The 18,910-nt window shown below is 54.7% G+C and overlaps 7 protein-coding genes across 7 annotated transcripts; 3 read left to right on the top strand and 4 right to left on the bottom strand.

Annotated features, from left to right (window-relative positions):
* The first annotated feature begins 383 nt into the window (after nucleotides 1–383).
* On the top strand, nucleotides 384–1,516 carry BDW74DRAFT_69595 (enoyl-CoA hydratase/isomerase family protein). Its single transcript, XM_073733483.1, has 5 exons — nucleotides 384–788; nucleotides 842–871; nucleotides 928–1,044; nucleotides 1,096–1,273; nucleotides 1,332–1,516. Exons 1-5 carry the CDS (start codon nucleotides 444–446, stop codon nucleotides 1,460–1,462), a joined length of 801 nt encoding a protein of 266 aa, XP_073580470.1. The 5' UTR covers nucleotides 384–443; the 3' UTR covers nucleotides 1,463–1,516.
* Nucleotides 1,517–1,727: 211 nt separating this feature from the next.
* Nucleotides 1,728–2,513, bottom strand: BDW74DRAFT_181457 (uncharacterized protein; the record flags this gene model as incomplete). The annotated part of the gene is made up of 1 exon (XM_073730028.1): nucleotides 1,728–2,513. The coding sequence occupies one exon, from the start codon at nucleotides 2,511–2,513 to the stop codon at nucleotides 1,728–1,730; it is 786 nt and encodes a 261-aa protein (XP_073580469.1).
* A 537-nt stretch (nucleotides 2,514–3,050) lies between these two features.
* On the bottom strand, nucleotides 3,051–5,450 carry BDW74DRAFT_159451 (putative cholinesterase). The gene has a single exon (XM_073725462.1). The coding sequence runs from the start codon at nucleotides 5,352–5,354 to the stop codon at nucleotides 3,204–3,206; it is 2,151 nt and encodes a 716-aa protein (XP_073580468.1). The 5' UTR covers nucleotides 5,355–5,450; the 3' UTR covers nucleotides 3,051–3,203.
* Nucleotides 5,451–6,382: 932 nt separating this feature from the next.
* Nucleotides 6,383–7,702, top strand: BDW74DRAFT_181455 (hydroxymethylglutaryl-CoA lyase; the record flags this gene model as incomplete). Its single annotated transcript, XM_073730027.1, has 1 exon — nucleotides 6,383–7,702. One exon carries the CDS (start codon nucleotides 6,383–6,385, stop codon nucleotides 7,700–7,702), a length of 1,320 nt encoding a protein of 439 aa, XP_073580467.1.
* A 5,508-nt stretch (nucleotides 7,703–13,210) lies between these two features.
* Nucleotides 13,211–13,517, top strand: BDW74DRAFT_159446 (uncharacterized protein). The gene has a single exon (XM_073725461.1). It carries the CDS (start codon nucleotides 13,254–13,256, stop codon nucleotides 13,437–13,439), a length of 186 nt encoding a protein of 61 aa, XP_073580466.1. The 5' UTR covers nucleotides 13,211–13,253; the 3' UTR covers nucleotides 13,440–13,517.
* A 1,052-nt stretch (nucleotides 13,518–14,569) lies between these two features.
* BDW74DRAFT_159443 (TDT family transporter) lies at nucleotides 14,570–16,534 on the bottom strand. The gene is made up of 5 exons (XM_073725460.1): nucleotides 16,085–16,534; nucleotides 15,650–16,018; nucleotides 15,279–15,575; nucleotides 14,930–15,215; nucleotides 14,570–14,871 (listed from the first exon to the last, which is right to left on the bottom strand). Exons 1-5 carry the CDS (start codon nucleotides 16,225–16,227, stop codon nucleotides 14,725–14,727), a joined length of 1,242 nt encoding a protein of 413 aa, XP_073580465.1. The 5' UTR covers nucleotides 16,228–16,534; the 3' UTR covers nucleotides 14,570–14,724.
* Nucleotides 16,535–16,921: 387 nt separating this feature from the next.
* Nucleotides 16,922–18,349, bottom strand: BDW74DRAFT_181452 (uncharacterized protein; the record flags this gene model as incomplete). Its single annotated transcript, XM_073730026.1, has 3 exons — nucleotides 16,922–17,718; nucleotides 17,796–18,258; nucleotides 18,308–18,349. The coding sequence occupies 3 exons, from the start codon at nucleotides 18,347–18,349 to the stop codon at nucleotides 16,922–16,924; spliced, it is 1,302 nt and encodes a 433-aa protein (XP_073580464.1).
* Nucleotides 18,350–18,910: the final 561 nt, after the last annotated feature.

Here is an 18,910-nt window from a genome sequence, read left to right as displayed (position 1 = left end):
TGGGAACATACAGCCACCCCGGCCACGAAAACAACAGCCAGCTCTAGGCCAAGACATGGCCCTTGTCAGATAGCTCTCGTCCTATCAGACGCTGACTTCGGTGTGCGGCTCGAGGAATCACAGTTTTGCTTTTGCTGCTGTGCGTGTGATGGCTTTTAGTTTCGTCTTCCTGCCCACCATCTCGGGACGATCTCGACTGTGATCGGCTTGGATTTTAGAAGCAACTAGCTACATTCATGCAACCAGAAGCAAAATAGTCTTATGATCATCGTGATCGACATGAAAACCGCGGGGGGGGTGACATGGCAGGCAGCGGCTGGTCCTTGCGTCGTCGGGCGTCTAAACAAACCACTCTAGAGTGGGAAGGTACATAAGTTGATCACGAAGGAAGGAACGATCCATCTTCAAGTCCATTGATCATTCATCCCTGTAAAGCTTCCATCATGACTCAATCACAGGCCGACATCCACGAACCCAGCCTGATCCTCGTCTCAACCCCGCGTCCTGGGGCCTGTGTACTCACGCTGAATCGCTCCGCGAAGCGCAACGCTCTTTCCTACAGCCTTATCAACGAACTCTTGACCCAGCTGAGGGCCGCTTCAGAGGATGAAGAGATCCAGTCCATCGTGATCGCCGGCTCGGATAACTTCTTCTCCGCTGGCGCCGATCTCAGGGAAATTGCGACCCTGGACGTAGAAGGTGCAAGGCAGATCCGCTACCTCGAGAATCTCTGTAATGGGCTCCGGAGTGTGAGGAAGCCAGTCATTGCGGCGGTTGAGGGTAAAGCTGTCCGTCTGCCTTCAAACTCCCCAGGCGTAGATTAGGCTAATGATCTGTTAAGCTCGGCGGTGGATTCGAGCTGGCGTTGATGGTGAGCACATACCAATATGAATCACGATCAAAGCTCTATGGTTGAGCAATTCATAGGCAGATTTCATCGTCGCAACGCCAGAAACAGAGTTTCGTCTACCAGAAGTCAACATCGGACTGATTCCCGGAGCGGGAGGGACACAGAGGCTCACAAATGCCATTGGTAAACACCAAGTTAGTTGCGTGACTTCCTCGAGATCCCTGTCCCGTAACTGAAGCAAATAGGCCATGAAAATGATCCTTCTCGGTGAGGCACTCTCTGGAATAGAAGCTCATAAGCTCGGGCTGGCCAGTCACCTCGCAGACCCCGGGAAGGCCCTAGACTGTGCCTTGGACCTCGCCACAAACCTAGGCTCGCGGAGTCAATCAGCGATTAGACTGGCGAAGGAGGCTATCTGTCGAGGTAAGACAGCAAAGAAGTCTCGTTATTATTTGATATGGTTGCGCTGACGTGCCTCTAGCGGACGAATTAGGGCAAGACGAGCACTTCGAGCGGTCGCTCTACTACACAGCCTTTGGTACCAAGGACAAGAGAGAAGGGGTTGCAGCATTCCTGGAGAAGAGGGCTCCAGTTTGGAATCATGCCGAATAATATGAACAAACCAGGGCTCAGCTTTACAACTTAGGCACGATAGAGCCCTGCGCATCACACCATCATCCCTGGCTGCTCCACTGACCATGGTGGCCTCTGTATATTAGTTACGAGATGGCACAGTCAAAGGCTTTGCGTATATCAATCATGGATATGGAATATCGAACCTGCTGGAAACAAAACCAAGAAAATCCATCCATACATGGTAATGACATATCCCAGGCCCCAGGGCCACTCCACCATATCCAGCATATAGTTACCAGCATTACCACGTCAAACTAACCGCCATCCCCTCAACCTTAACCTCCAACTCAGGATCGGCCCTGCTCAACAAATTCCCAAACATCCACTCCCCCACAGTCTTCCGCGAGATCGTCCACCCAACCTCCCTCCTAACCACCCTACCGCTTCTCACATCCTCAAGTCCAACCCGAACCCTCTTCCCATCCCCCTCTCCCTTCCCATCAACAAGCAAACTCGGCCTCACAAGCACAAACCTCTCCCCCGAGTCCCTGAGCAAACTCTCCATAACCCTCTTATCCGCATGCGGAACAGCCAACAGAACATGATACAGCGGATACAAAAGCAGCGGGATATCCCGGCCACTATCACTAATCCCCGTTGTGCTAACCACAGAAAGCAGCGGATACCACCCACTAAACCCACTGGATCGCATTGTTGCAAGAGCCTCCAGCAGCGCACGCATCCCCTTCTCACAGACGTTCGGGTCTGCAGATTCCCTAGCTGCCGCGCTGAAATCGGGCTTGTTCCCTATGGAAAACGAGATTGCGGACACAGGAGAACCGGAGTGTGTGAGGATTGATAGGATGTCCTTTGCATTGTGGGCGTTCCCGGCCTTGATTATTAGGGTCGCTGGGTACTTGGCTGCAAGGGTGGCTAGCTTCGAGGGCGTCCGACAGAGGGCCAGGCAGGTGGTGCCGGTTTGGATCGCGGGTGTTAGGGCTGTGAGGCCGCAGCCGGTTGAGGCGCCGAGGAAAGCGAGGGGTTTGGGGGTTGGAGGTGGGGGTGGGGGTGGGGCTGAGGTGCACATGGTATGGTTTATTGTTTGAGATGGGTGCTTGTGTGGTGTTGGTATCTGGTGGTCTTGTGTTGATGGGGAGAAGTAGGACCGATAAACAGAACTGGATGAATGATGATTCGACTTTAAGTTCCTGTGTGCTTGTCGGGTCTTTATACCCATCTTTAATCTTTAGATACTTCCCACCAGCTTACAATCAGCGGTAGGGTTAAGAGATGTGAGCTGGGACTTGTCAGCTCGATGTCCACTGCGCATGTTGGATTTATATAGGGTTTAGTGGGCGAGGTATACGACGCTGCCAATGTCTTGGCTGGACGATCACTGTTTGTAACTATGCATAGCCACATCGAGGTAGATCAACTCATCTATCATATAGAATTCAATGTGCAAGGGCTAGTGGAAGGGTAAAGATGGATTATTCTATACGAGGGCAGATACGGCATCTGCTGCCCCTTGGCCATGTCCCCTTGGCGAGGGTATTCCGGAACATGCCTTGAATCTTGCTGTTCATATAGGTTTATTCTCATCATGATCCGTAGCACATGGCAAGGATACCGCTCATGCTAGTATATACCAGTTGATAGACACTATCTATTAGCCAGGCCGTATATGTACATATCATACCGTAGCCCATACATTACATTCTCATTACATCAATCAAATCACCTCCATTCCCTCCCCAGTTTCTCCATCATTCCTCCATCAAGAACTCCCCGTAAACACCGCATTCTCAAACGTAAACCCATACGCCTCGAACACCTCACACTGCGCCGTAACCCCCGGGTTCGTAGCCATACTGGGCACAACGCCGAGCAGGGGCACACGTTCCTCGGCCGCAGAATACTCACCAATACTGTACCCAGCGCCAAAGATCGCAGCTGTATACGCGTACGCGGGCCCACGGACCTCCAACTCCTTCACATCGGGATTCGGGTTTCGAGTCCGGAAGAATGCACCGAAGATATCGTTCAACAATTGCGAGTGCTTGAGATCAGAGACCCCGTAGTACGGCTGCACGTCGACCGTCTTGGAGTTGAGCGTTCCCCATGCCGGGAGGACATCGTTCGAGTGGCAGGTGGCGTTGTAGAGGGCGTTGGGCTTGCAGATTGCGGGGGTGGAGGAGTTGGATTGGGCGTGGCCGTCTGTTATCTGCGCGGAGTACAGCGAGGGGAATGTGGAGTTTCCGGCTTCGCGGAGGAGGTATGAAAGCGGGCAGGTCCATTCGCTGTGGGTTAGTGCCAGCCCGCCTTCGATGCGCACGGAGTCAGGCTGTGCCGGGTTCGCCGTAAAGACGGTTGTGTTGATGAGGGCTGCGGCAAGGGCGGGGGGGTATGCGAGGCCAAGAAGAGTAGTCAGGCCCTGCTGGGTCGAGCCGAGCGTCGGGACGAGCGAGTTGACGTAGATGGCTGCTTCGTCGGGGAGGGTGGTGAAGAAGGTGGGGACGCGGTTGGGGAGGGTGTTGCTTTCGAGCAGGGTGTGGAAGTGGTTGTCGATGACGCCGGAGTGCGAGTCGTCGACCATTGGCATGAGGGGCTCGATTGAGGCCAAGAGCTGCGAGACGTGCAGGTAAGAGGCGGCGACGTCGGTGGCGATGGCGGTGGTTGCGGCTTGGAAGGCGGTTGAGTTGTCGATGAAGCTGGATGTCGGGACGGTGCGGAGGCAGGAGACGAGCGAGGACTCGGTCGTGGCGTTGCCGCAGCCGACGGCCTCTGCAATGTGGGGGACGACTAGCTCGGTGTAGACTTGTCGAGTGTACCAGGGGAGATCAATAGGGGCAGACTGCACGAGGGCGCCGGAGAAGAGACCGCGAGCCGCAGAAGAAGAGAGCAGCGCGACGACGCTCTGGCCGCCGGCGGACTGGCCGAAGATGGTGACATGGCTGGGGTCGCCGCCAAAGGCTGCAATGTTCTCCTGCACCCAGCGCAGGGCCAGGATCTGGTCGCGCGTGCCGTAGCTGCCGGTCGTCAGGTTACCTGTGGCCAGCCAGCCGAGGGCGCCGACGCGGTAGTTGACGGTGACCACGACGACATCGTTGCGACTGGCAAAGTTGCCGCCGTCGTAGTCGATGATGGACGCAGTGCCGCTGGTGAATGCGCCTCCGTAGAAGTACACCGCGACAGGCTTCTTGACGGCACCAGCGCGCTCAGGCAGGACTGGCGTGAATACGTTGAGGTACAAACAGTCCTCGGAGATGTTTCTCGCCGAGCTGGAAGACTGGATACACGAGTCCCCAAGCGTCGTCGCATCGATCGTCTTGGGCCCAGAGTACTCTTTCGGCGGCGCAAGACGCAGCTCGCCAACGGGGGGATCAGCAAACGGCACGCCCAGGAACCGGAACGAGCGGGCATCGCGGTATCCAGTCAGGTTGTACTCATTCGCGCGGACGGTGATCTTCGACGACGGAACAACGGTCCGGTCGATATCCTTGGTCGGGGGGACATTCGCCGTGCACAGCGCCGGCAGCTGACGAGTGCAGGGGACAGAGACGACCTTTTTCTGGGCAGTTGAGTACGCTTGACAATCTCCGCCCACCCATACGTCCTGGCCATCGCGCAGGTCCTGGGCGTGAACCAGGTAATCAAACTGATACGCTAGCTCGGAGCGATTTGCGGGGGGAGCAGAGGCGAAGGGGTAGAGGGCCTCCCCAATCGAGGCGCAGCGTTTTTGGGCATTGGCGTTGGTGAGGTGGTCATGAACTAAAACTGCAGATGTGCCGTTGTTCTGCGCGCTCAGGTAGTTGTATTTGAGGGTTTGGAGGGTTCCATGGGAGGATGCTGGTGATGGCGCTGGGCAGCTGGGGGCGGGGGCTGCAACAGCCAGGCCGCAGAGCAGGGCGGCAGCGAGGCCGTACATATCTCAATTCCAAGACGCTGGGTGAACCGGGGGAATGGTAGAATGGTGAGACTGAGATTGCGAACGGGGTGAGGCTTTAAATAGGAGAGCAGCATGACTTGTGTCGGGCCCACCGTGTCAGGCTGCAGCGGGGAATCAACAAGCTAAAGTTGGCCGCTTAAACCGTAAGGAGCAGGCGTTCCGTCATCTGGGCCTGTGGGGTTCCGAGACTTCCGATGTTCTGGTTAGGAGGATTGTTTGCTCCGGAGGTGAATCCAGGCGAGGATGGTGATTTGCTGTCTCCTGCATCTTGATGGCGACTGATGTGACAACTGAGAAGTTCCTGAATGGTGAAGGAGGATAAGGATGTCACCCAAAGCCCTAAGAAATAGCCCTATTTCCTCTTTGGGTTCTCTCTGCAGCCATTTCTCCGGCGACCAACAACAGGATCATTATTGCCTCTATGATAACAGGGATATTCTTATTTTGGATACAACCCTGCCCTGCCGGAGTACTCAGCCTTACATCTCACGTCAGACAGACCCCGGCCATTTACAGTTTACTCCGTCCTGCGTTTAATGATTAGTGACCGAGGCCTTGAGTCGACACTAACTGAGATCAACATTCTCCATCTCAAGTGACAAGATCACTACATTCCAATACAAGTAAAAAGAAGAATGACCTTGTCTATTGATCTACGTCAAGTCCTGTTCCCCGACCTTCTAGAACTGCCCCGGATGTTACTGTACCTACAGTGAGGATAGATGTCGTCATTACTCAGCCATGCCTCAGCCTCGGCCCAATTTAAGATTGCGGCCTATTAACCCGCGGGGAATTCACTCTACAGCAATCTATATATTATAGTCCTATTGAAATCGGAGTCAAAGTACATATATATTGTCTTATACATAGCCTCACTTTCCTATTTACCTACTTGCCCTATCTTTAATACCTTTTCCATCCGCGCCTACCTCCCTCAGCTAAGCCTCAGCCCTCGTCATCATCCTTTCCCATTTCATCTTCCATCTATCTTCGACCATCACACCAAAATGCATCATAATCACAAAGACCGCGTTCAGCAAGAAGACAGGTATCAGGACCGGGTAAAAATCGTCGAAGTCTCCCCGCGCGACGGCCTGCAAAACATCCCCTCGTTCATCCCAACAGCGACAAAAATTGAGCTTATACGGCGCTTGGCAGCGACGGGGCTAAGCACTATCGAGATCGCGTCGGTGGTCTCGCCAAGAGCTGTGCCGCAGTTGCGGGACTGGAGGCGGATACTGGGGGATGCCAGTATCAAGAGATTACTAGAGATTTCTGGAGACGGAGATGGGGATGGTGATGGTGATGACCCGGGGATGGAATCGAGCTCCGCATCAACACCATCTTCTTCTTTATCATCATCATCACCAACAATAACAACAACAAACTCGAGGCCATCCGACTCGGACCTCGACTCCGAGAATGAGGATGAGTCTGAAAACAAGAGCAAGAGGAAACTCAACCTCCCCATCCTTCTCCCAAACCTCAAAGGCCTGACACTCGCCCTATCCCACACCCCAAAGATAGACAACATATCCCTCTTCCTCGCCGCCACCGAACCCTTCAGCAACTCAAACACAAACTGCACCGTGGCCGAGGGTCTCTCACGGGCTATATCCGTAGCCCACGCCGCCAGTAACCAAGGGGTCAAGCATATAAGAGCCTATGTATCTTGTGTATTCCGCGATCCGATCACAACCGAGCCAACACCGCATTCTACGGTTCTACAGTGTACACGACACCTACTGGATTCTGGAATCGATGAGATTGCGCTGTCTGATACGGATGGCTCGGGGACACCAGTTCTCACGGTCTCGCTATTATCTCACCTCCTGTCCCACGACATCCCAGTGGAAAAGCTAGCGTGCCATTTCCACGATACGCAGGGTCTGGCCGTGCAGAATGTCTGGGCTGCGTATGAACTTGGCGTGCGCGTGTTTGATGGGAGTGTTGCCGGGTTAGGGGGGTGTCCGTTTGCGCCGGGAGCGAGGGGGAATGTTGATACTTTGTCTCTTGTGAGACTTTTTGAGGGGAGGAGAATTAGGACGGGGATTGATGAGGGCCGACTAGCTGAAGTGGGAGGGTGGGTTAAGGGGGTTTTGGAGGAGTATCAGAATAAAGATGAAGATGTAGTACGAGAAAGAAAAGGAGAGACGACTGGCGAGCTGGAGGAGAAGAGCGCAGCCAACGCGGGCGAGGAGAATAAGCAGGGGAGTAGTGGGAGGTCACGGACAATAGCAACCGTTACTTCTACTTCAAGTTCTACAACAAGAGCAGGAGAATATTGCGGCTGGACCTTTTCACGACCCCTCGGTATTGAGCGATGATATGACATGACAACATAATTATGATTGGTATTGGTATGGTGTTGTGTGGTATATGAGTGACGCTAGACGCTGATTATTATGTAGACGGTGTGATGTGACATGATATAAATGCAAGAAATCAACGCAGTAAAGTAAACCAGCCCAACCTGACCTGACCAAACAATATTAGACAAAGTAATTATGTGTAATGGTGGTATGTTTGATCCATGAAAAGACATGCCTGCTAAACAACGTAAATCAACCCAATCGTTAAGAACAAAAAGCAAAACTGTAGAAAAGAAAGAGTAAAATGCTGATGCTCATAATGACGACAACGCTCATGGTATCCGAAAACACCAATAAAGAACCGACGGCACGCTATTGCTGATGCGGCATGATATACGCGCGCTTGCGCGGGTCATCGTCCAGCACCGAGGACGGGCGCTTCTGGCCTGTCTGTGGGGTGAGTCCCAGCGACGGCTGATGGGCTGTAGCCTGCGTAGGCGAGAACTGCGAGTAATAGGGGTGTTGCTGGTTGAGGTGGTGGAGCTGCGAGTGCATTTGCAGCTGGGGCATCTGGGCGTGGAACTGTGCTTGGTATGGGTGTGAGTGCGGGTATGGGAGGGATTGCATTGACCCGGCGGTGTGGGTTGGGTATGCAGCGTAAGCGGAGTGGGCTTGTTGAGCCTGTTGAGCCTGTTGAGCTTGCTGAGCTTGCTGCATTTGAGGATGGGCCTTGGCTTGGACGTGTGCTTGTGTTTGGGCTTGCGTAGCCTGAGGCAGATGCTGACTCTGGGCATGCTGCATCGGGGATTGAGCTTGTGCGTGCGAGTACTGAAGCTGCGGTTGCGCTTGAGCTTGAGCTTGAGCTTGAGCTTGTCCTGCCATTTGTTGAGGCTGGTGAGGTCGCTGCGTTGTAGCCTGCATCGGGGAAGCTGCCTGTCGCTGCATCTGGAGCGGTTGCGACAGTTGCTGGACTTGGGGCTGCACCTGGGCCTTGGCCTGAGCCTTGGCCTGAGTTTGCTGAGCTTGCTGAGTCTGAGTCTGCTTGGGTTGCTGCGGATGCTGAGCTTGTTGACTTTGTTGAGTCTGTCCCTGGGCCTTGGTCGTCTGAGCGTGTACCTGAGGTTTCGCCTGCATCTGAGTCTGCATCTGCGGTTGGGCCTTTTGAGGCTGGACCTGCATTTGCGGTTTAGCGTTCACCTGCACTTGCATCTGAGCTTGGGCTTGCAGATGCGATGGAGCGCGTTGACCCGATCCCTGGGCTTGAGATTGCTGCGTTGACTGCCTTTGGCTCATCTGAGTTTGCATCGGACTTGCTTGGATATTTTGCAACGGACTCGCTTGGATGTTTTGCATCGGGCTCGCTCGCAATTGGTTTTGCAGTGGCTGCGGTCGTGCGGCTTGAGCCTGAGCTTGCATTTGTTGATTGATATGCGCTTGCATCTTGGCCTGGGTGTCGGCATAATCAGCTTTAGTCGGCTGAAACTGGGTCTGCTGAGGCTGAGGCTGAGGCTGAGCGTGCGCTTGCGTACGCGCTTGAGCGGACGCTTGTGGGTGACCGTGTGAAGGGTGAGCATGGCCAGGCTGAGTCCCGACTTGCCCATATTGGTTAACATGTCCAGTTGGGCTGACCTTCACAGGCTGTCCCCATTGTGCTTGACTGACTTGCGCTTGGGCAGCTTGCGCAGACGCTGTCCCTTGAATAGTCTGCCATTGGTTAGCCTGTGCTTGAGGGGTTTGCCCTTGGCTAGCTTGATGGCTGGCTTGCGCGTGACTGGTCTTTGCTTGACTGGCTGGCGCTTGGCTCATTTGCCCTTGGTTGATTTGCCACTGATGGACTTGTCCTTGGCCGGTATACCCTTGACTCGACTGTGCCTGACCGGCTTGATGACTGGTTTGTGTGACACCCGCTTGTGACTGCGTAGTCTGTGCTTGACTGACTTGCCCCTGGCCAAGCTGTCCAGACTGACCGGCTGACTGGCTTGGCCCAGGCTGGCCAATTTGCTCCCGGTTTTGCGCGGCAGCAGCGGCCGCGGCAGCAGCTTGCTCCTCCTCCAACTTCTTCCTTGCCAGTACATCAGCCTTTCTCGGTCGCCCACGAGGCCGACCCGTGCCTTTCGGCCTGTTCGGATCGCGCGGTGGCCGCGGTTTACGCGGGATCCCGTCCGTTTCAGACTTCCTCGGCCGTCCACGTTTGCGCTTCTGCGGGATGGGATTGCCATCCGGTCCGATAATTGGAGCCGCTGAACTAGAAGTTCCAGCAGGAGCAGGCGGGGCAGGCGGAGGGTTTGGCGCGATGGAAAACGGGATACCCACGCCAGGGATGGCAGCTAGATTTGGAGGTAAAACTGTCGACAAGTCAATCGTACCATCTGGATTCTTGGGTTTCTTCGGTTTCCGTGGTTTCGTCTCGTCGCCGGGTTGTTTCCGTGGACGGCCTCGCTTCCTGGGCGTGTGGCCGGGATCCCCCGGTTTAGTCTTCTTCTGAATCGGGTTTTCCGTGATGAACGTTCCCGGCGCCTGCCCGTTCGTGTTGGCTGTGGCCGTTGGTTGTGTCGATTGAGACGGCTGTGATGATGCTGGTTCAATCTTCGGTTGAACGGCCGGCTGAGAAGAGGCTTGCGTCGATTGGGAGCCTTGCAGCTGGAATGAAGTTGCTTGAGGCGTAGCCTGGAAGGTGTTCATCTGAGAGGCCTGCGATTGGGAGGGTCGACTTTGAAAGGAGCTCACTTGAGCACGTGGCTGGGAGCCGGCGTTCTGGATCGAGTTCACTTGGGCACGTGGCTGCGAAGCCTGTGGCTGTGAAGGCTGTGTCTGGAAAGAGCTTGACTGAGTAGCATGCGCTTGTGAGGTAGAAGTTTGAAATGAATTGTGTTGAGCGTGTGCTTGAGCCGCGTATGGTTGGGACAAGTTGGCTCTAAAAGCGTGAGTTTGAAACGCAGGAACTTGAGACGATGGTGTTTGAGAAGCGTAGGCGGAGGCGTATTGTTGAGATGCAGGGTGAGATGCAGGGCCTTGAGCAGCTTTCGCCTGGGTCGCGGTTGCCTTAGCTGCGGCAAGGGCCTTGGTTTGTGACGCGGGTTGAGGCACGGCTTGAGCCGCAGTGGATGCCGCTTGCGATGCAGCCTGAGACGCAGCGGGCTTCTGTTTTGTCTCTTTCTTGGTAGCCTTCTTCTTCTTCGGCTCTTTCGTAGGAGGTTTAGAAGCCGCCCGACTTGACTGTGCGGTTTTCTGCGCTGGGGCCTGCGCTGGGACTTGCGCTTGCCCTTGCGGCCGCGATGCTTGTGACTGCTGGGGTTGCTGCTGAGGCTGCTGCTGCGGTGTGGTCTGCTGCTTCATTTGTGGCGTTTGCGTTTTTTGGACTGGTTGCTGCGGAGACTGAGACTGAGACGCTTGAGGCTGTTGCAAGTGGTATTGCTGAGCTGCCTGCGAGGCCATTTGTGGCGACTGCATATACTGTTGAGGAAACTGGCGCGGGTATGTGTATTGTAATTGAGGGTTCTGCATATGCGCCTGATACGGCGAGCTTTGAGCTTGCTGCGCATGCTGAGCGTAGAGCTGTTGGTAAGCTTGGGTGGACATTTGCTGAATCTGCGTCTGGGTCTGAGGCTGCGTCTTCGGGGGCTGCGTTTGTTGCGCCTGCTGAGTCTGTTGGACCGCACGGTGAGCCTGAGCGTTTGCTTGCAGTTGATGGGCATTTGGTGCCTGCGTGGTTTTGGGAGTATGATTAGCCTGGGGTTGAGCTTGTCGAGCCTGCGACTGCTGCGTTGGCGAAGGTTTAGCCTGCGCCTGGGGCTTGGCTTTGGCCTGAGAAGACTGAGCGGCCTTCTGAGGTTGAGCTTGCTGGGCCTGGGGTTGCGCCTGAGCTTGGGGCACATGTTGCGCGTTCTGTGCTTGCTGCTGGTACTGTTGCACCAAAGGGCTCGACTGCGTTTGCTGGGCGGGTTTCTGTATCTGCTGCGAATAGCTCTGTTGCTGGCTTGACTGCGGCAATTGCGTTGTCCCTAGCAAGTAGGTCTGTTGGCTCGACTGGGGTATTTGGTTTGTCCCTAGCAAGTAAGTCGACTGGCTCGACTGAGGCACCTGTGATGATTTATGTGCCTGCTGAGAATAGTTCTGTTGCTGACTCGTTGGCGTTTTTTGCTGGTTGGATGCTTGCTGATGGCCCTTTTGCTGACTCGACTGGGGTATTGGTGTGGTGCCTAGCAAATAAGAGTATTGACCTGGATGGGGCAACTGCTGGGTTGGCCTTTGTGCCGTCTGCTGATAGCCCTGCTGACTAGCCTGGGGTTGCTGGGCTGTGTTTTGCGATGTCCGCTGGTGACTCTGCTGATTTGACTGCGGCAGTTGCTGGGTCGAGTTTTGCGCCAGCTGGTGATTCTGCTTCACCGGGCTTGACTGCTGTACTTGCGTTGGTTTTTGTGTTTGCTGTGTATAGCTTTCTGGTCCGAAAGTAAACTGCGTCGGTTTCTGCGTTTGTTGCGTAACGCTGTCTAGTCCATAAGTAAATTGTGGCATCTGCTGAGATGACTTGGCAGTCTGTTGGAAGCCCTGCTGCCCTGGACTTGACTGCTGCATTTGCGTCGGTTTCTCAGTTTGTTGTGTGAAGCTCTCTAATCCAAAGGTAAATTGTGGCATTTGCTGAGACGACTTGACGGCCTGCTGGAAACCCTGCTGCACTGGACTTGCCTGCGATCCCTGCTGGTTTGCCGCTTGCTGGTAGCTATACTGACTGGACGGCGGTAATTGTGCGGTCTGGGTAAACTGCTGGTGAGTGGGCTGCTGACTGGACTGCGGCATCTGATGAGCAGGTTGTTGGCTCGACTGCGGCGTCTGTTGAGTCGACTTCTGCGTTTGCTGCGGGTAGTTCTGCTGACTAGATTGTGGCAGTTGTGCTGGTTTCTGTTGCTGTTGATAGTTCTGCAACTGCTGATAAGTGGACTGCTGCGTGGGCGTATACTGAGTATATTGTGTTTGTGATAAATACGGGGAGCTTTGGTTTTGCGTCTGCGTTTGATATTGAGCCTGCTGAGGCTGTCGATAATGGGCCTGCTGCTGCTGCTGATACTGTGCATTTTGTGCCTTCTGAACTTGCTGAACTTGCTGGTTTTGCTGATACTGCGAAACCGGCTGCTGATACTGAGCAGACTGTTGCTGATACGGTGAAGACTGCGCATACTGCGACGGATGATACTGCGCATACTGCTGCTGCGGACCCGCCGAGACCATGGGCGAGGCACTAGTCGGGGCGGCCGTTGCCGTCGTATGCCCGTGCGACGACTGCCTCGCCTGGAGCTGCTGTTGCTGCTGCTGCTGCTGTGGCGACGCACTCTGCCCCGAGTTCAGCGCCGTATGCCGGTAATTCGCGGCGGAGTTCAAGTTCATATTCCGTTGCGCCTGCGCCTGCGCCTGCGCCTGCAGGGAACCATACGGACTGCGCAACTGGCCCTGACCCTGGCTCTGGGCATGGCCAAGCGATTCCGTGCCCGCGCCCCTGGCCAGCAAGTCCGATGTCGCCGTGCTCGGCTGGAATTGCCCGGGGAAGGATCCGTAGCTAGTGCCCGTTGGCATGCCCATCAGTGACTGCGCGGACGTGGTCGTCCCGCGCACACTCGGCGAAAGCCCCGTCATGTCGGCCTGCGACTGGGTGCGATACAGTGAGTTGCTGGCGAATGCATTGGCGTTGGCGCTCGCATGCGCAGTGGCATTGGCATTGGCGCTGGCATTGGCGCTGGCGCTGGCGCTGGCGGATTGACGTCCAGCACCAATGGCCGGCGACTGCATGTGCTGGTGCTGCTGCGGGGGTGCTTTCTGCTGGGACTGCGGGTGGTGGTAGTGGTGAGCGTGGGCGCCATAGTCCATCATGGTGGTGGTGGTGATGGAGTCAGCGTCGGCCCACGGCTAGAACCCGACATGCGATGCGATGCGGCGGCGAATCTCAACCCAAGATCCAAGATTCCAAATAACAACGATGGACAGTCAATGGCCCGGCAATCGACACTCCCCCCGCTCCACCAGCAGCAGCCGAGAAATTGGCGATAGCGAGTCCAAATGGAAGCGATGGACCCTGGAGACGCGCATAAGAAACGCGTGCTGGGCACGACGACGCTGGACTGACACCACCGGATCAGCCAATGGGCGCTCGCTCTGCGGAGATCGTCCCGTGACCTTGACTGGACCTGGAGATCTGCAGCCTCAGGCGCTCAGGCTCTCAGGCACTCAGGCTCTCAGGCAGAAGTACTACGGCAATCGGAAGAGGCCAGGTGGCGCACTGGCAGACCTGAAGCGAGAAAGCTGACCGGCAATGAAGGCCAGTAGCAGGGGAGGACCTCGACCAGAAGGAGGGCGGGCGACGAGGTGAGCGGCGAGAGCAGGCTGGAGCTGGGATCTGGAAAAGCTGGGGTCGGCCGAGATGGAACTGACACTGACTGATGGCAGGCGATGGGCGCCGTCCCTATTTTTTATTATTATTATTTTATTTTCTTTTGGGATTTTGCATTTGGGTTTTTATTTTTCCCTCGCGTTTTTTGATTTTGGTTTTGCGCTCGTTGGCCCGGTCACGTGGGCTCTGCCCAATCGGCTGCATCGCGTCATGGCCCTGCCACTGCCACCACACTGCCACACTATAGAGGGGGATAAGGTATAGCTTAGTCGGCTTATAGTATGCTATACTACAAAAACCAGGGTATGGCGGAAGATGTAGTTTGTTTAAGTCGAGATGAGGAAATAATATAAAGCTCTTCATCCGCTCAGTGGAGAACTTGGCAGCATCTCTGTTTACGGTAGGAGATATATATCCCCCACACTACAAGATTAGAGACCGCAAAGAGGTCCCCAGTACTATATCTGTCAAGAGTATAGGGATTATGCCCCTAAACATTTCATGTTACCGTACAATCAAAGCCCCGAATCCGCTAGACAATGACCACAAAGTTAAATGAGTGGATATCACTAATCCCGGTATAGTCAACCATCTAGTCTATAGTAAACTCCTCGCTATGCAGTAACACTCAACACAGACCCAACAACAACGCTGACAATCAAGCAACCTTAACAACAGCATCCTTCTCTCCCTCAACCCTCAAATCCGCCAAACACGGCGCCTGGAACATCTGCCCCGAAACCACCCCCTTCAGCGTCCCAACACTAACAACAATCCACAGCACAACGACGCACAGCGCAATAATCTACCAGCAGCGTTAGAAACCACGCCCAAGAGAGACCAATTGAGGGGGTGAAGCATACCGTCCCCAGTATCCGGAAAAACGCCGACGGCAGCTCAATCCCGATCTGGTACGTGCACATTGCGTACGCGCCGATGGGGAACGTAAACCCCCACCAGCCGATGTTGAACGGGAACGTCTTGCACCGGACGATCGACGCTGATGCAAAGAATAGCCAAACCAGCCCGAACGCCCAGAGGATCAGTGCAACCAGGCAACCGACTACATGGAATGCTGGGCCTGCAAGGTCACCGAGCGTATTCGTCTGCGGGAAGATAGTCTGCGCGGCTCGGCCGAGCTTTATAGCACTGTATGGGTATACATTAGCCAAGTTCAAAGTAAGGATAAGGATAAGTTGGACAGAGACGTACCCATACCCCCCAGACCCAAACGGCCCAATGGGCAGGAACACGCTCACGATCATCGCCTTTGGCGGGATCTTGTGCAGCGTCAGCCGCTGCAGGTAGATGACCATGACCATCAGCGCGAGCGGCAGCCCAATGCCCCAGAGGACATAGCTGACGATGATGGTCCACAGGGCGTGCTGCGGGTTGGGCAGAACGTCCGCAACCACGGCGCCGGAGGAGGCCGCGACGACGCAGCCGACGATCGGGACGAGCCAGGCGGCGGTCATGGACGAGAGCTGGATGTCGTCGGTGCCGGACATGCTGGACTTGTCAGTCTTGTCCCCCCCGTACCAATGGAATAGGGAGATGATGAAGTTGGGTTGACGTGGACATACAGTAAAAACGGCAGCGACAGCGCCGACACAACCGAGATCACCGCGTCGACAATCCAAATCGCCCAGGCGAAGCTCGTGGCCCATTCACCCCACGCAGGCACGCAGACGAAGCAGAACATGTTGACGATGGTCGCGAGGCCCATGGGCAGCGTGCCGATGAACATCGATTGCACGGGGTGGTGGATCATCGCCCGGAAGATCTCCGGGTACAGCGTGTACCGGAGGAGCGAGATGATGCATGCGATGAGGAAGAGCAGCACGTTCAGCGCGAAGATGACGATGGACAGCCAGTATAGCCAGTGCGCGTTGTACGGGAGCGTGTTCAGCAGCGTCGAGACCATCCCCGTGCCCATGGTCACGGAGAACCACCTGTGCTTGTTAGCTCATCCAGCCCATCTAGGTTGTGGTTGAAGGTAAAGACAGGGCAGGACATACGACGGCGTAAAATTCCTAACCACCCGCCTCCATCCCACATCGTGCTTATCAGGCACACAATCGCACTTGAGCTTGGCGTCCGGTTCCTCGCCAGCCATGCTCACACTCTCGTTAACCATGCTCCGTACGGCGGGCGGGCTCATGATGCAGATTGCGCCGTCGGCAAGCCAAGCGTCCTTCCAGCAAACCCCGACGCAGTCAAAGGCCGAATCGTCTTCGGCTGCCTGGCCGGCATTATTACCCTCTGGGACTCGGCGTCCGCTCGGTCAGGCTCGGGGAGTAAAAAATTTGGCACAGGCGGGACGCTGGGTGGAGATCCACCGCTGCCAGAGCCACCGAAAGGCTCGGCGCTGATAATGGCATGGCAGGAGTTAGAACGCGGGGAGGGAAGTGGGAGAGAGGGACTAGTTTAGGCTAGGTGTCTTTGTGTGAACTGGTAGTATGTTGTACTACACATGGGGTGGGTGAGATTTGGGCGATCTGGATAATTGCCACATCGTTCTTCGATTGGAGTCGGTGGAGCTGTAGGGCTATAGGCAGATGCAGATCAAGTTCAGCCATAGGCTTTTTATTCAACATCAGAACTGTAACATCATAGTAGACGCACTGCAAGGGAGAGAAAGCAACGCAAAAACTATTTTTGGCGGTTATCACGGACAGATGGATCGGTTGAATATAGCACGGTTGCGGGAGGTTGTATAGCAGAAATCAAAAAAAAAAAAAGCCAGGAAAGAGAAAAAAACAAAAGTCCCCCCTTGAGAAGGAATACGAAGACTGAACATCCTCGAAGCCTCTTCTCTGATTGATCTTGTTCGGTAGCACAGCTCCGGTCCATGGTCACGGGTCTTCCACAAACACATTTGCTTTCAAGCACCACCTATCGCGAGAGGTATACGCTCCTATAGTCGCGTCATAACGCGTGACCGATCGCGTGAGCAGCCCAGGGGCCCATAGTGCCAGTACTCGTTTTCCGTCCAGTCGGGTATCGTCTTCATCTAGAAATTGATATGGAGCTGCCATGGTGCTTTCAGATTTGACCTCGAACTTCAGGCTAATGTCTTCCAGAGTATGGATAAATGGCTCAGAGTTCCAGAAGGAAATGTTCATGGAATTCTGAGCGGCTCTGTTGTAGATCTTGAGTAGGCTATCGTAGGGCTTGTCACCCGGGTTATTCTTCTTGAGATCCAAGAGCAGCAACTGAGCGAGCTTTTGGCAAAGAATCTTGTCCACCATCGCTGGGACCAGGGTATCGCGATACTTCTTCGTTGCCTCGCCAAATTCATGGTTTGGTCCTCTTTGCTTATGTCCGTAGACGTTCGCCAATCGACAGGTTGCGACCCGCCAGGCTTGGTAGTCTCCGTTGGTGCCAGCTGCAGCAGCATGAGCGATCTGACTAGCAACTATTTGTGGTGGGGATGGGCTACCTTTTCTGAATTGTCGATCAAGAGCGTAGAGACTCTCGGCAAAGTCCTTTTGCTCCTGTCTCCGCCGCTCGTCCTTCATTGCCGTCTTTGGGTCTGTGCCATAATACCAGAACGGATTGGTGGAGAACTTTTCGATAAGATCCTTGACAACAAACATGACCAAGAACATTCCGGCGATCTGACAGCGAGCAGCGCTCGGAAAAAGAGGAACTAGTTAGTAATAATCTTCTTGCACGCAATACCCCTTGAGGCTGGTGATCAAGCTGCGCTTGTCGTCTTCGACAAACCGTCCATGACCTTTGGATCTTTGGAGCAGTAGTTCTTCACCCAGCTATAGATGTTGCTGGATTGTGCCCTGAGATCTCGACCCCAAATGGCGCCATCAGGGTCGCCCCAAAAAGCAGCGGATGACGAGCCAAAGAACTTATCGCAACCGTAGCACACTTCATATTTCGCAGAAAGATCATCATAATCTTCGAACATTCTACTTAGCTTATCTGAAAGGTCCTTGATCTGTCGGTCTTTGTCATCAGCAGGCGGTTTACCTCTTGTGGCGGTACTATTGGCCTCAGCTTTGGCAGGCCGGTCTGCAGTTGACTGGTTCTTGACGACTGGGGGAGACTTGGATGGAGCACCAGTCACTTCCTGTGCAGCCTTCACCCGCCTCGATCTTTTCGGCGGAGCCCCTTTCTCCGTCGGCTTGGCCACTTCCTTTTTCTTTTTGGCTTGGGCAGGGGATGCGGCTGCCGTCTGACCAGGAGTTAGCTTGATTATTCCGAGACATTGAGATGAAGCTGACCTTGGCCTTTTTCACGCGCTGACTTCCTTTAGCTTTCGGCATCCTGGTCGAAGATGAGGGTAGAGATGTGCGTAGGAGGGCTCAGTGAAAAAGGGAGCTTGGAATACGGTCTCCAGCTTTTCGTCCATGTTCTTTGTCATCGGCTGCCCGTTCCATCTTTAGTTGTGGGCAAGGAGGAGTGGTTGGGAGACAAAGAAGTTAGTGAGATGATGACGGTTCGTCAAGTGACAAAGGAGGTTGAACTTCGAGCCAGTGAGGTTTTGCTTTGTTCTGTTGACTAGGGCCCGAGCGAGTATGGTACGCGATCAATCCCGAAATGAGCCAGAAACGGCTGCGCAAGCGCCTATGATTAAGGCTTATACTGGAACACCGGGGGAGCTGCAGGAAAATGGAATGCTCAAGTGGTGTACTAGCCGGTAAGTGACAAAACATTGTATGTTGCTGGCTGCAGATCTGCAGTTGGAAGGTGCCAGTCGTCAGCTTGAGACCCCAGTGCAGAAGTGAGTAGACCCGAACCACCGGGCAGGCGACTCAACAATGGAGTCTAAGGAAAGAGGTGTATAGCTCCATTTGCATGCTATCCAGCGCTTGATTCGTGCTAGT

This window comes from Aspergillus multicolor (genome assembly GCF_047715735.1).
Source record: "Aspergillus multicolor strain CBS 133.54 unplaced genomic scaffold BDW74scaffold_28, whole genome shotgun sequence".
In the NCBI taxonomy this organism is placed as follows: Eukaryota; Fungi; Ascomycota; class Eurotiomycetes; order Eurotiales; family Aspergillaceae; genus Aspergillus; species Aspergillus multicolor.
Note: the sequence above shows the minus strand (reverse complement) of the source record. Positions and strands in the feature narration are given on the sequence as shown.

Bases quoted from the DNA above. Each gene is read 5' to 3' on its own strand.
- BDW74DRAFT_69595 (XM_073733483.1), top strand. From the start codon at position 444: ATGACTCAATCACAGGCCGACATCCACGAACCCAGCCTGATCCTCGTC. The intron at 1,045-1,095 runs GTTAGTTGCGTG...TGAAGCAAATAG, and splicing joins ATGCCATTGGTAAACACCAA to GCCATGAAAATGATCCTTCT. The intron at 1,274-1,331 runs GTAAGACAGCAA...ACGTGCCTCTAG, and splicing joins GAAGGAGGCTATCTGTCGAG to CGGACGAATTAGGGCAAGAC.
- BDW74DRAFT_159451 (XM_073725462.1), bottom strand. From the start codon at position 5,354: ATGTACGGCCTCGCTGCCGCCCTGCTCTGCGGCCTGGCTGTTGCAGCC.
- BDW74DRAFT_159446 (XM_073725461.1), top strand. From the start codon at position 13,254: ATGCCCATCAGTGACTGCGCGGACGTGGTCGTCCCGCGCACACTCGGC.
- BDW74DRAFT_159443 (XM_073725460.1), bottom strand. From the start codon at position 16,227: ATGAGCCCGCCCGCCGTACGGAGCATGGTTAACGAGAGTGTGAGCATG. The intron at 16,019-16,084 runs GTATGTCCTGCC...TAACAAGCACAG, and splicing joins GTTAGGAATTTTACGCCGTC to GTGGTTCTCCGTGACCATGG. The intron at 15,576-15,649 runs GTATGTCCACGT...TGACAAGTCCAG, and splicing joins CTGTCGCTGCCGTTTTTACT to CATGTCCGGCACCGACGACA.